This window comes from Rhincodon typus, chromosome 1 (genome assembly GCF_021869965.1).
Source record: "Rhincodon typus isolate 14 chromosome 1, sRhiTyp1.1, whole genome shotgun sequence".
Classification (NCBI taxonomy): Eukaryota; Metazoa; Chordata; class Chondrichthyes; order Orectolobiformes; family Rhincodontidae; genus Rhincodon; species Rhincodon typus.
In genome coordinates, this window is record NC_063332.1 from 175,057,648 (window position 1) to 175,073,060 (window position 15,413).

The 15,413-nt window shown below is 46.5% G+C and overlaps 1 protein-coding gene across 7 annotated transcripts in view; it reads right to left on the reverse strand.

Moving 5' to 3' along the window:
* rufy3 (RUN and FYVE domain containing 3) overlaps nucleotides 1-15,413 on the reverse strand; it is a 68,566-nt gene that overhangs the window by 52,951 nt on the left and 202 nt on the right. For 2 of the 7 annotated variants that reach the window (XM_048605003.1, XM_048607388.1), the window contains exons 1-2: nucleotides 15,084-15,413; nucleotides 53-106 (exon numbers count right to left, since the gene is read on the reverse strand). The exon at nucleotides 15,084-15,413 is cut by the window's right edge. In XM_048605003.1, coding sequence (XP_048460960.1) covers nucleotides 53-106; nucleotides 15,084-15,336 — 307 coding nt within the window. In that variant the 5' untranslated portion in view covers nucleotides 15,337-15,413. Of the gene's footprint in view, nucleotides 1-52; nucleotides 107-4,380; nucleotides 6,732-15,083 lie in introns of those variants that run through there. The other 5 variants (XM_048606144.1, XM_048607988.1, XM_048605585.1 and 2 more) reach the window with 5 other exon arrangements.

Here is a 15,413-nt window from a genome sequence, read left to right on the forward strand (position 1 = left end):
TCACCGCTAGCTTACAAAGACACAAGAGCCAAGAAACAATCCTGTTACCCACCTTCTGCTTCCTCAAGTATCTGATCCACCCAAACCGTTAAATCCTCCCAAGAGTCTTTGCAAAGAGCAGCAAAAAGTAAAAAAGGGGGAAAAAAAAGGACAAAATGTCATGCAAATAAAACCAACAAAAGAAACAACTTCTTTTAAAATTAGGGAAAAAAATAAATGGGGGACTGCAAAAGAAAAAATGACACCATGACACTTGGGTTGTATCTGTTGTGATTTGCAGAGCACAGAGCAAGCAGATTGGCAGAATGGCCTGTTCCTGTCTTGAATTACAGTAACAGAAAGCTCCTACTTATTCAAATTTCACTTGGGCATTTTTAAAGGCAAACCTTAATCTTTCAAGCAAGTGATGTAACTGGTTCACGTTTACTAGAATATGTAAAAAGAGCTAAGCTACTGTATATACACAGTGCCCTCTCACCCACATGGCCAGAAAACCTGGTAGGGACTGGTAAAAAGTCCCATTCTCAATGCTGGATTGGTATCTGTGCTTCTGACAACACCCACAATCTAAACACATCGTTCGCACTGTTTGATTGAAGGAGAACATACGCCAGACAGACGGGTGACAGCGCCATGACCTCCACCACAGACTGGGCAATGAGGCAGGTCCTGAATCCACGACAGGACACAACGGGGATTAAACCCCGATACACTGGGCTCCAATCTGACCCATGCCAGCCACCCATCTTCAGGTGCTCAAAGAAGGAACTAAAACAGGAAACAGAAACTGCTTTGCAGAAAAGCTGTGAAACTAATAACAAGCCTTTCCCTGCCACAGAAGAAACCCCAAAGGGACAGCGAAAGATAATTCCAGGAAACCTGCTGTATTGACCTGTGCAGCAGGCAACATGCTATGAAATGTATGGACTCACACAGCTGAAGGCGGCTATTTGGTCCACCATCTTTGAAAGAGCTATCCAATTAGTCCCACTCCCAATGCTCTTTCCCCTTCCCCACCCTGCCAGGCTTCACAATTGTCTCCTGGCAATTACATACCCAAATCCCTTTTGGAGGTTCAGCCTGAATCTGCTTCACCACCTTTTCAAGCAGTGAATGTTCCAGCTCAGAACAGCCCACTGGGGAGAAAAATAAATCTCCACTCCCCTCTTGTTTTTAACCGATTTCCACAAATCTGCTTACTGACACTTGCCAATGTTTTTCCATTGGCAAGTTTTTTTTTTTTTTTTTTTTTTTTTTTTTTTTTTTTTTTTTTTTGTAATCTCTCCTGGACCTTTCTCTGCTTAGAGGAGATCAGCCCCAGTTTCTGCAGTCTACCCACACCCCCCCCCCCCCTCATCCCTGGTCCCATTCCGGTCAATCTCCTCTGCACCCTCACTAAGATCTGGACATCCTTCCTGAAGTATGAAGGCCAGAATGAGCTCAATACACCCTGCTGGAGGCTAACCAGTGTCTCTGAGATAGTAGGAACTGCAGATGCTGGAAAATCTGAGATAACAAGGTGTAGAGCTGGATGAACACAGCAGGCCAAGCAGCATCAGAGGAGCAGGAAGGCTGTGTCTCTGACAGGTTTAGGACAACTTCCTTGCTTTTATGTTTTATGCCTCTACTCATTAAGTCTAGATCTCTTCTCTATTTCTTAAAAGAAAGCTCATTAACTTGTCCTGCATAGTTATAACCATGAATGCAGGCTTCCATGGTTCTCAGTTCCTATACAAGAACATAAGAACCAGGAGTAGGAGTAGGCCATCTGGCCCCTCGAGCCTGTTCTGCCATTCAATAAGATCATGGCTGATCTTTTCATGGACTCCGCTCCACTTACCCGCCCACTCACCATAACACTTAATTCCTTTACTGCTCAAAAATCTATCTTTGCCTTAAAAACATTCAACGAGGTAGCCTCAACTGCTTCACTGGGCAGGGAATTCCAGATTCACAACCCTTTGGGTGGAGATGTTCCTCCTTAACTCAGTCCAAAATCTGCTCCCCCTTATTTTGAGTCAATGCCCCCTGGTTCTCGTTTCACCCCACAGTGGAAACAACCTCATGCTTCTATCTTATTGAAATATATAAAATTATGAAGGGAATTGATAAGATCTCCCCCTGCCCCACGAATTCTTCTAAATTCCAAGGAGTACAGTCCCAGTTTACTCAATCTCTCTTCATAAGCCAACCCTCTCAACTCCGGAATCAGCCTAGTGAACCTCCTCTGCACTCCCTCCAGTGCCCTGATATCGGGGTGGCATGGTGGCTCAGGGCTCAGTTCTACTCAGGGTTAGCACTGCTGCCTCACAGTGCCAGGGACCCGGGTCTGATTCCACCCTCGGGTGACTGTCTGTGTGGAGTTTGCACAGTATCCCCATGTCTGAGTGGGTTTCCTCCGGGTGCTCCGGTTTCCTCCCACAGTCCAAAGATGTGCAGGCTAGGTGGATTGGCCGTGCTAAATTGCCTGTCGTGTTCAGGGATGTGTAGCTTAGATGGGTTTATAGCGGGATGGGTCTAGATGGGATGCTCCGAGGGTCAGTGTGGACTTGTTGGGCTGAAGGGCCTGTTTCCACACTGTAGGGATTCTATGAACTCATTCTATCCCTTCTCAAGTAAGGAGACCAAAACTGTACACCGTACTCCAGGACCCTATTTAGCTGTAACATAACCTCCCTGCTTTTAAACTCCATCCCTCCAGCAATGAAAGGCAAAATTCCATTTGCTGCCTTAATTACCTGCTGCACCTTCAAACCAACCTTCTGTGATTCATGCACAATGACACCTAGGTCCCTCTGCACAGCAGCATGCTGCCATTTTTTACCATTCAAATAATACTCCCTTTTACTGTTATTCCTACCAAAACTTTACCAAAATTGAGTGAGTGAGCACATGGAATACAACCTGTCTATATCCCTCTGCAGACTTTCAGTGTCCTCTGCACATTTTGCTCTACCTCTAGGAGACCAGGCAGCATCAGAGGAGCAGGAAAGTCGATGTTTCGGGTCCTGACCCAAAACGTCAGCTTTCCTGCTCCTCTGATGCTGCCTGGCCTGCTGTGTTCCTCCAGCTCCACACTGTGTTATCTCAGACTCCAGCATCTGCAGTTCTTACTATCTCTGTTGCTCTACCTCTATCTCTTTCCAAGTACTCCAATTAATTTATATTGTCTCTCTATATTCTTATCTGCACACTGTGTCTGTTCCAAATCACCAACTTAGCAATGAGCTGACTAAAATCACTGTGCTGTTGAAGAGGAGGCTTACTACAGAACCTTAATAAATTTAGGCTTCTATATGAAGAGAAGACTTTCCTCTGAAAGAAAACAGATCAATTCTGAAGCAAAAAAAAACCCAAAAAAGCTACAGGAACAAAATCAAGTCTGTATAGCTACAGCCAAAGCTTTCGGTGCACTCTGAATCTGAACACCTTTTATCTGTGCCAGCCCTGCATAGGGAAGAGTTAACCCAGGCAAATAAAACAATGGCCAGACTAAATGAGACGATCAAAACCCTGACTCCAGTTACGAGTAAGTGCGTCAGCCTGCCCCTCCCCCAAAGAAAGGCAGTGGGGAAAGCATGTCTTTGTATTCTCAAGTATACCCCGGGACAACTGACGCAGTTCAAAGGTCAAGCGACAGGAGAGGGAGATTGGGGAGGTGGGGGTGGGGAGGGTGACAGGAATAGAGGGCAGTCGCTGCATCGTCACCACAAATCAGCACATTCCTCACAAGATGGCCTTCAAAATTGGAAATCAGACCAGCACAAGCTAACGTTCCTCCAAATGAAAAGATGCGTCTTGTGTTGCTAACTGGTTTCTGCTGCTGGTGCAATTCTTAAAACAACAAAAAAAAATCAAAAAGGCTTCTCACTTAGAAAAACAATCCTCTGCAGATCTGAAATGAGAGCTCCACATTGGCTCTGTGTCTCGATACACAGACTAACTGCAAACCATCAAGGTTGTTTCTGATGTAATCTGAGGAGGCAGACGGTATAGATCAAGGGTGTGCCAATGACTAAATTATAAATTATATCAATTGGTCCCGTCCATTAATAAAAGCAAAACAGGTTTGCAATGTAGGGGAGACAAAAAAAAAACTCTGATCCACAATGACAATAAAATTTAAAGCAAATTTAATGAGGTAAGTGACACAGACTTGGCTTGTAGGTTTAGTCTGTCTTCAACAAACAGTAAAATCATTGAGAGCAGACTTTATAGGGTTCTTTAAATAAAGCAAAAAGGTGCTTTGCAATAACGACAATGTTCATTAGTCAAAGATGCCGCCATGGTTACTAAAGATTGGCAGGTTTGGGGGTTGGGGGTGGGGTAAACATGAAAAACAGCAAAGAGCAGCTTGTAGGGTCTGCAAATGGTCGTTACCTTCATGGGTAGGCTCTGGGTCAGGTGTAAGGGAGATATCATTCAATTCCCGCAAACACAGCCACTCTCCATCCACCGAGACGCGGAAGTTGCACAGGTAGATGGTCTCTCTGGCAGCCTGGGTGATCTTGTCTGTAGTGGGTGTTGGAGCATCACTCTGGGGAGTCAGGTCAGACATGATGAGCCAGCTGACTGGAAGGTGAAAGTAAATCCTGCAGCAGAAAGGCTGGCTTTGTAGGAAGGGATCACGGTGCACAGAGAGAAAGACAGAGAGAGAGAGAGAGAGAGAGGGAGAGAGAGAAAGGGTGTTTGTGCTGACACTGCAGAGACCCAGAAACAGCCTCAATAGCAAGGGCACGTTGTAATCAGAGACCGATCTCCCTCTCTCTTATATATAAAATATCCCTCTGGGATAGCAACACAGGCAAAAGGAGAAGCTTATTTTCTGCAAATCCTCAAGATTTAGTCCAGCTGCAGATCCCCAGCAAGGAGGCAATCTGGGAGATGAAGGTTCCAAAAGTAGAGGGGATGTTTCAGCACCTGTTTAAATGGAGCTCTCTGCTAACTGGTGATTCACAAAATACCATTCTCAAGCATCGAAGAACAGCTCCCTCCCTGCGCAGGTTGGGTGTAGACCAAAATGGCTGGCAAAATGCAAAGCCTGTAGTGAAAATTCAGCATCACATGACATCAGACCTATAAATGCATAAACAATCCCTGACACAGCTCTGGAACACTGCAACAGACAGTACCATTGGTGCTTACAGCCTCCTGTCTCCATCCCCTTAGCTCAGTCTCAATTAATGACAAAAACACACACACACACACACACACACAGAGACCCTACCGCTGCCTGATGCAGTCCCAACAGAGAATGAGGCCATGGATAATTTTGAAGAAGGTTGTGCCACTGAACTCAACTCTCATGTCACAGAAAATTACAAACCTGCACTGGAGTATAAAAGGGCACATTTTCAACGTTGGCAGATAGCAAATGCTGAGGATAGAAATACTTTGGGAGGTCAATGGTGAAATCAGCAGATATTTTGCAGATTCCAGAAGTGTGAAATAATTCATTTCAGTCATGAACGAGGTTGGAGACTATAAACTGGATGGATTAGCTTTAAAAGGGGGTGCAAAGAAACAGAGAGAGCACGAGAGACCTGGACATTAATGTACAACAAACCTCTGAAACTGAGGACACAATTAAAAAAGAACCCTGGACCTTCAACAGAAAGTTGGGATTAATTTAAAAGTGTGTCAGCTTTGGTAAGTCTTGATAATACACTGGTTAGGTTGCACTGTAGGGAGCACCCTGGCAAGTAGGGGTGCACAGAAGATTTACTAGGAAGGGACATGGATCTTCAGTGAGTGCAGAGAGACAAGAGAACCCAGGATTGTCTTTCTTAGAGCAACAAGGTTAAAAGGTGACTTCAGTTGAAAATTGTGACAGCTTCTGATAGAGAAGCTAGAGAGAAACTGACAGGGGGAAGGGCCATTTAACATAGGACATAGACTGGAGACCATTGGCAAGACAGTGGAAAAAGAGAAGTTATTTATTCAACTCGTTGCAATTTGAAAAGGTGATGAAATTCAATAGCAACATTTATAAAAGGGAATTATATTAATATTTAAAGAGTAAGTACAGAGATGCGGAGCCAGGAAATGGGACTAAAGTCTTTCAGGGGCATGATGGGGAGAACGGCCTCCTTTCTGTGCTGCAAAATTCTCCAACACAACTGGAGGCCTCTCGGCCTTGTTCTGTCACTCAATGGCACCAATTCCGGTCAGTGTCCTTATATCTGCTTTGGTTCAGTAACCCTTTCCTTAAGAAAACTCTAGCCACCAGATGTAACATGATTAATTGAGGTAGAATTATGTGAAAATGTAAACAGAGGTATGTCACACAAAAACCCTGCTGGTTCCCTCATAGCCTCTAGGGAAGGAAATCGGCTGTCTTTACCTGGTCTGGCTCACAGCAGCATGTTGACTCTCACTGCCCTCTGAAATGGCTGAACAAGACAAGACACTCTGTTCAAGGGCAATTGTGGATTAGCAACAAACTCTGGTCACTTAAAAATCTATAACTCCAGGAGCTATATATTTAACCAAACTAGGAGAAACATACATGCTGCAGTCAATTCTACAAGGCAAACAGAGCTATGGCTTGCATGCTGTAAAATCAGATTAGAATAGTCAAGTGCTTGTTTTTGACCAGTGAAAATCTGATAGGCTGAAGGGTCTTTTTCTGAGCTGTAGACCTCAATGACTCTAGTACTGATTTGCCTACACAATTACAGCATTTCAGTTGCATCATCCCTTTTTAAAAGGAGGGAAAAAGCTCTAGCAACCCAAAGGTGCTCACACTAAATTATTTACAGACACAGCACATTTAAATGGGAGAGGTGATGGCCTAGTGGTATTATCGCTGGACTGTTAATCCAGAGATCCAGATAATGTTCTGGGGACCTGGGTTTGAATCCCACCACAGCAGATGGTGGAATTTGAATTCAATAAATATCTGGAATTAAGAATCTAATGATGACCATGAATCCATTGTTGATTGTCAGGAAAAACCCATCTGGTTCACTAAAGTCCTTTCGGGAAGGAAACTGCCATCATTACCTGGTCTGGCCTACATGTGAATCCAGACCCACAGCAATGTGGGTGACTCTTAACTGCCCTCTGAGAAATAATTGCTGCCTAGCCAGCGATACCCTCATGCCATTAATAAATAAAGGAAAAAAAAAAGTGGATTCGCTATATAAATGTGGCTACAACAGCAGGAATCCTGCACTAAGTAACTCACCTCCTGACTCCCCAAAGCCTGTCCACCATCTACAAGACACAAGTCAGGAGTGTGATAATGGAATACTCCCCATTTGCCTGGATGAGTGCAGCCCCAACAACACTCAAGAAGCTTGACACCATCCAGGACAAAGCAGCCGCTTGATTGGTACCACATCCACAAACATCCACTCCCTCCACCACCGACACTCAGTAGCAGCAGTGTGTACCATCTACAAGATGCACTGCAGAAATTCACCAAAGAACCTCAGACAGCACCTTCCAAACGCACGACCACTTCCATCTAGAAGGACAAGGGCAGCAGATACACGGGAACACCATCCCCTGCAAGTTCCCCTCCAAGCCACTCACCATCCTGACTTGGAAATATATCACCGTTCCCTCAGTGTCGCTGGGTCAAAATCCTGGAATTCCCTCCCTAAGGGCATTGTGGGTCAACCCACAGCAGGAGGATTGTAGCAGTTCAAGAGGGCAGCTCACCCCTACCTTCTTAAAGGGGCAACTAGGGATGGGCAACAGCAATGCCCACATCCCAGGAGTGAACTGAAATAAATCAAATCACACATACTGCCAGGAAAAGGTTAGTGGGTATGTTGGTCATTCCCTAGTGGAGGAGTAGCTGTGACTGATTATTTAGAAAGGAGAAGGGAAGGAAGATGAATTGGTTGTTTCAGACAGCTAGCAGAACATGATGGACCAAATGGCTTCCCTCTGCGCACTATCATTTGACATGAAGGATGAATGATTAAATTGTCCCTGAGCCTATCACCAATAAAACCCTTCCTGAAAATAACTGGTCAGAATTTTAAGCAGTACAAGCCTCCACCTCAAGATTTTTTCCACCAAAACCTTTCAGGCTTTTCACCCAAGTGTCTACGGTAGTGATCCCCAGACTATGTCCCACCGTGACCCCATCACAAGGCTCAAAGGATTGTTGTGATCTGTCAAGGGGAACTGGACGAGGGGAAGGGAACACCAAAAAACTGTAGATGCTGGAACCCAAGGTAGACAAACAGGAGGCTGGAAGAACAGAGCAAGCCAGGTAGCATCTAGAGGAAAGGAGCAGTCAACGTTTCAGGTATTACTCTTCTTCAGGGGAAGGCGGTTGGGGGTGGGGGGGGCAGTGGCAGGTTTATAATCTTTTAACAACCTCTCTTTGTTATAATCCTCACTGCTGATCATGTTGTATTGAGCTGACTGCTCTGTTGCTCACCATGCTGTAGGTGAACTGCCACCATCCTTTTACCCGAGTGGGCTCTAGATGGCTTGGTGTGGCAGAGGAAAACCTAATCTTTGAAGGGCTCTCGTCTTAAATGAGGTGTTGCATATTTGTCACACGATGGCGAATAAGTTGAGGAGGTGGCAGCATAGTTGTAATGTCACAGGAATAGTCATCCAGAACCCCAGGTTAATGTTCCGGGTTCCTGGGTTCAAATTCCTACCATGGCAAAATTTTACTTCAATAAAATCTGGAACCTGAGCACGCCTGATGGTAACCAGGTAAACATTGCTGATTAGTGAACCAGATGGGCTTTCAAACAATGCCCTTTAGGGAAGGAAGCTGCCATCCTTACTTGGTCTGGGCTACATGTGACTCCAAACCCACAGCAATGTGGTTGATTCTTAACAGCCCTCTTGGCAATTAGGGACGGACAATAAATGTTTCAGCCAGCCAGTGATATCCACATCCCATGAACTAATTAAAGTACATTTACAGTGAGGTGATGAACATTATTAAGGACATTGCAAAGGAGATCTGGGGTGGTAGTTCTTAAAACAAGCAACAAAAATAGACCATTCAGCCCATCAGGCCTGTCCCACCATTCAATAAGATCATAGCTGATCTGATTTTAAACCTCGACTCTACATTCCTGAACATTCCGACAATCTTTCATCTCCTCGGTCATCAAGGATTTCTCTCCTCTGCCTTAAAAGTGTGGATGGATTCTGTATCCACTAGCTTTTGAGAAAGGGAATTCCAAAGACTCTCAATCGTTAGTGAGCTCGGAATGAGATCCTCAGCTGATCCTCTCCCACCATTACAAACGGGAGGCATTCGAGGCTCTCCTCAGATTTAACCCTTTCCCACAGCTACATTCTTCACCGACATTTCGGGAGCAGGAATCAGGCTCTGAATGAGCAGTCAGTTGGGTCACGCCCAAGCTTTAAGAAACGTACAGGGATTTAAAGAGGGGCCTTGCAGCAAGTAGCAATCACTTAGCCAATGCCAAAGGTGTTCACAACCCCAGAATCTCACCTTGTGACCACCCTGGGAGTTATGGCCCTCAAATCCCAGCAAGCCCCTGGCCAGGTCTCACAGCTTGCCTTAGAGACGCAAGTCTGTGGTGTTCCACTCCGGAGGCTCGAGCAAAGAAATCCAGGCCGGCATTCCCAGCGCAGTATCCACAGAGTGCAGCAGTGTTGGAGTGAGGCTCTGTCTGCTGGCTCCAGTGGGCGAGAAAGATCCCACAAAAAGAACTGGAAGGGCACAGCTGAGCTCCCCAATTTCCAAGCCACAAAATTATCAGGTTATCACCTCAGTGACTGCTTGTGGGATCTTGCTGTGAACAGCTGAGCTGCCATGTTTCTTACACCACGAAAGTGACTTGCTTCAAAAGGGAGGATTTCTTGGCAATGAAAGGATTTTAGGTGTTCCTGTGGCTGTGACAGGAGCTACAATAAACCTTACAATAATACTAACTGATACCCCACCCAATACTGTACAGATGTTCCTGTCTGCCAGGTTTCCTACATCCGCAGTGTTTTTACGGTTGACTTTTTTGTCATGTTTTTCCCAGGAACGTACATCTTGACATTCTGCCACTTGTGTATTTTTTTAACTCATTCTTAGGATGAGGGTGCAGTTGCCCCTTGAGAAGGTGGGGGTGGGCTGCCTAATTGTATCCCTGCAGTCCACGTGCTGTGGGTTGACCCACAATGGCCTTAGGGACAGAATTCCAGGATTTTGACCCAGCGACAGTGAAGGAACGGCAATATATTTCCAAGTCAGGATGGTGGGTGGCTTGGAGGGGAACTTGCAGGGGATGGTGTTCCCGTATATCTGCTGCCCTTGTCCTTTTAGATGGAAGTGGTCATGGTTTGGAAAGTGCCCAGATAATATTTACCCTCAACAACAACAATAACAACAAAAAAAAAACACACCACTGAACAGATGTGGTTCTCATTGAAACATAGATAATAGGGGGAGTAGTAGGCCATTTGGCCCTCTGAGCCTGCTCTGTCATTCAATATGATCACGGCTGATCGGGGCAGCATGGTGGCTCAGTGGTTAGCATGGCTGCCTCACAGCACCAGGGACCCGGGTTCAATTTCACCCTCAGGTGACTGTCTGTGTGGAGTTTACACATTCTCCCCGTGCCTGCGTGGGTTTCCTCTGGGTGCTCCAGTTTCCTGCCACGGTCCAAAGATGTGCAGGTTGCGACGGATTGGCCATGGGAAATTGCCGCATAGTGTCCAGGGATGTGGAGGCCGGGTGGGATAGCCATGGGAAATGCAGGGTTACAGGGGTGGGAGGTAGATCTGGGTGGGATGCTCTTTGGTGGGTTGGTGTGGACTTGATGGGCCGAATGGCCTGCATTCCATGTTGTAGGGATTCTATGATCATCCAACTCAACGGCCTGCTCCTGCTTTCTCCTCATTTCTTCTGACCACTTGTCTCCAAGTGTTGTATCCAACTCGTCCTGCAAGTCATTAAATCATCTCATTATTACACTGCTTTTTACGGGATCTTGCTGTGTGCAATGTGGCCATCACACTTCCTCCATCACAACAATGGCTACTCTGCACCGGTATTTCATCGGTCAAACCAGAAAAGCATCTGCGCTCTCTCACGTACTGAATGTGGTTCAATTGCTGACACAAGGAGCTTCTCAATAAGAGGTTTTTGATTGAAAATGTAGAATCAACAGTGAGCCTTCCCTCAGAGCTCAGCCTTTCGGGTCAGGAGTTACGTTGACACCCCTCTCAGATAGATAGTCTTTAAAAACAAAATCTCATGAGATGGGGTGGCTCCCAGTCAACATACCTCCCTTAACAGCCCCCTCAAAACAAGAATCAAATGCTCAATTGTTTCAGCCATTGCTCATGGGACCTTGCTTTGTGCATATTGCCTGCTGCACTTTATAAGAACCCAAGACCATTCAGCCCATCGGGCCTGGTCTGCCATTCAACAAGATGGCGATTGGTCCGATTGTAGCCTCACCTGCACTTTCCAGCTGGCCCCCTATAACTCTCGACTCTCAACAATCAATAAAACCTAGCTCGCCCTGGAATTGATTGAACGACCGAAGCTCCACTGCTCTTTGGGAGACAAGAGAACGCTAACTCCCGGCTATTCCTCTCAGCTCTGTGTGAATTGTTTTACTGTGTCTTCAGTTTGAGACTCTCGAGTCAACTACCCCCAGGATCTCAGACGTTTCAAAAAGATCAGCTCTCATTCGTTGAAACTTCAGCGAGTATGCTCAAACGTACATCACACCAATTCCTCACAGTTTCAAAAGAATGAGAGGTGATCTGATTGAAACTTACAAACTATTTAAAAAGGATAGACAGGGTAAGATGTTTCTCTTGGTTGGGGAGTCTAGAATCAGGGGCACAAGTTAAAAACGAAGGGTGGGGGGGGTGTCTCATTTAGATCAAAGATGAAGAGAATGCTCCCCCACACAGAGGGTTGTGAACCTTTGGAATTCTCTCCCACAGAAGGCTGTGGAAGCTCAGTCGTGGAGCCTGCTGAAGGTAGAGATTGATAGATTTCTGGTTACCAGGGGCACATTGTTCAGGTTTATGGAGATAGGGTGAGTAAATGGGATTGAAGATTTCAGTCAGTCATGGTCATATTTAATGGTGGGGCAAGCTCAATGGGCTGAATGGCCTACTCCAGTTCCTATGTTACACATTGTTCTAAAATGCTGCACTGCAATCCTAGAGTATCCCAGGGGCAAGGAAGCCAAATGAATGGCTTTCATGCACCTAGAAGCTTTCGGATGTTTACCTTATTTCCTGGAACAACGTCTATAACCGAACATTAAAATATTCCGATGGTGCCTTTCACGTACAAACAGGATAATGGGTACTTCATTTCAACATTCTGAAATGCCTGCACCAATCACATCAATGGGTGGGGAGAATGTGGACTAACAGTTACGTTACCGGACTGGTGATAGAGGGCCCAGAGTCTCTGGGGATGTGGACTCAACTTTAACCATGGCGACTGGTGGAACTTAATTTAAATTAATAACATTGGAATACAAGGCGAGTCTCATGGGCACTATCACTGAGACTATCATAGGTTTGTACAAGAAACAATCTGGTTCACCGCCTAAATATGACTCCAGACCCACAGCAGTGTGGTTGACTTGTAACTGGTCTCCGAAAATGGCCCAGCAAACTACTCAGTTCAAGGACAATGAGGACCAAATCCTGGTCTCCACTAGATACCCACATGTGAAAGAACATGTGCTCTACTAGACAATCAGCAACATTAGAGAATATCTGCCACTTGCACCCACTCACCAACCTCAGGGATAGCAAGAGGCCACTTTCTGTCAGAGCCATACTGTGCATTGTCTGCAACATCACAATCAGACACCCCTCTCCCACCCATGTCCCACATGGTCAGATTTCACCCACCTCACGCTCTCATGTTCAGATTCATCTCATTCATAATCCTGGATTCAGGAAAGTAAAACAGACTGAAACTGCGCTCCCCGTTGCTGACAGCTCTCTAATCAGGAGGAGCCCAAGAACAAACACTCCAAAACAAAATCACTTCTAACAGGTGGCCACAACAGAAACTGGCAATTATAAAGATTCCTTTTACGCTCAATATTCAGTATCACTTCGGGAAGATGACGGGACAAGGGAGCACCGTGCTGTCAGAGGGTGGGCGCTGCGGGAGCACTACAGTGAAGGAACATGAACTTCAATAACACAAGCTAAATAGTACCACCTAAGAGCAGTCGAGAACACTTCTCACTGTAAGATTAACACAAACGCAATCTGAAATTCAAGAAAAGCCTCTTTTCTCAGAGAGTGGTGAGAATGTGGCAGTCACTCCCAGAGGGAGTGACTGAGATGAATATTGTTTAAGGGAAAAGGTGGAGAAACAGGAAGGACAACTGGAGGTAATGACAGAATAATAAGACCATGAGACATAGGAGCAGGAATAGGCCATTCAGCCCACCACATCTGCTCCATCATCAGTGAGATCATGACTGATCTGATAATCCTCAGGTTCACTTTCCTGCCTTTTCCCATAACCCTTGATTCTCTTTCCGAGTAAAAATCTGACTTGCTACCTCAACCTTTAATATGCTTAAATTGCCATCCTCAACAGCCCTCCATGGTAAGGAATTCCCCAGATTTCCTTCCCTCAGAGAAGAAACTCCTTCTCATTTTTGTTTTAAATGAGATTAGAATAGGGTTGGATTAACAAAGAACTTGGAAATATATCGCCGTTCCTTCAGTGTCACTGGGTCAAAATCGTGTAACTCCCTCCCTAAGGGACATTGTGGGTCAACCTACAGCACATGGACTGCAGCGGTTCAAGAAGGCAGCTCACCCCCACCTTCTCAAGGGGCAACTTGGGACAGATCGTGAATGGCCAGGTTACATCCTGGAACCACGTCTTTAAAACAAAACAAATATTTTTAACCTCAAGGTCCCAGGGTATAACTTAAATGGACGTCTGTCAAACTAATTGAGTACATCAGATCCAGCATTGCAACACGACTGAAACATGGACAGCTGCGTCCAAAGTTCACAGTTCTACAGAGATCCCGAGGTTTTCTCTTGCATTTATTTAAAAAGGACCTATTATCTTGTTTGGTGAAGTGAACAGATTCAGTTTGACTCAGTAATCAGTAGACATTGACGTGACTCACTGGCAGCATTGTCCCTGTGGAGTCAGATGGTGCTTTCAAAGTGTACATGGCATGTACATTTTTTTTTACACAGAGTGTGGTAGGAGTCTGGAACGCATTGCCAGGGGTAATGGTGGAGGCAGATATGATAGGGGTGCTTGAGGGGCTTTTAGATAAGCACATGAATAAGCAAGGAACGGAGGGATATGGACCACGGGCAAGCAGAAGGGATCTGTTTAACGTGGCGTCATGTTTGGCACAACATTGTGGGCTGAAAGGCCTGTTCCTGCGCTGTATTGTTCTATGGAGCACAGAATCTCCCCAGGCTGATACCCAGGCAGGACTGCACTGCCACAGGAGCCAGCTTTCAACCAGAGCCACTATCTGTATCAGGCAGAAGCCAAAAGACCCCACAGCCACAATCTTGAAGGGCAGCGGTGGGCAGTTCGCCTGGCTCCTTTCCTGACTCAGACCTCTAAATCATTGCTGTTTGTGAGAGCTTGCTGTGCACAAATCGGTTTGCAACAGTGACAACACTCAAAGCGTGCCAGAGGCTGTAAAAGTTCTTCGGAACAGCCTGCTGGTTGTACGGGGCGCTATGTAAATGCAACCATCTCGGTGAGCCCAGTAAAAGGCAACTCATCCCCTGTTTGAGAGTGGACAGTCACCTCCCAGAGGGAGGTCAGCTCTGCCACTTTCAGGCTGACATCCTGCAGGCAATAAGAGCCAGAACCTCTGGGACAAGGAGAAGGGGAGATAGATCAATCGCTGCCACCCCCACCCCCACCCCCAGGCACAGGGATCTCTCACACATTGTGGAGCACAGAGACTTTCAATTCCTGCAGGAAGCTGCTGTAACTCCAGGAGTTTGGTCAGCTCTCTGTTCCTGTTAAACATTAAAAAGATGCAAACCTTTCTCTGTCTGTCTCTCTGTCTGTCTCTCTCTCTGTCTGTCTCTCTGTCTGTCTCTCTCTCTGTCTGTCTGTCTCTCTGTCTCCCCCGGATTGCACTCACCTCCCCGGGGACTGGAGTCACAGCTGCTGGAGGGGGAGGCCGGCACAGGCACAACTCCGAGCTGGAGGTGCCCGGCCTCTTCCTCCTGCTCCTGCCCGGGAGGGCCGCCTGTCACCCGGCTCCGGACGAAGTAAATGACCGGGTCTTGGCTCACCCCGGTGCCCGCTTCCCCGTTCGCTGCTCCTGCCGCCGCCGGCTCCGGCTCCGCTCCCGGTGGCCCCTCGGCCTTCGTTGCTGCTGCTAACTGCTCCATGGCCGCTGCTACTGCAGCTCCGGGGGGGAGCTAGAACCCGGGGCGGCCTGGGACCCGCGAGTCTAGAACCCGGGGCG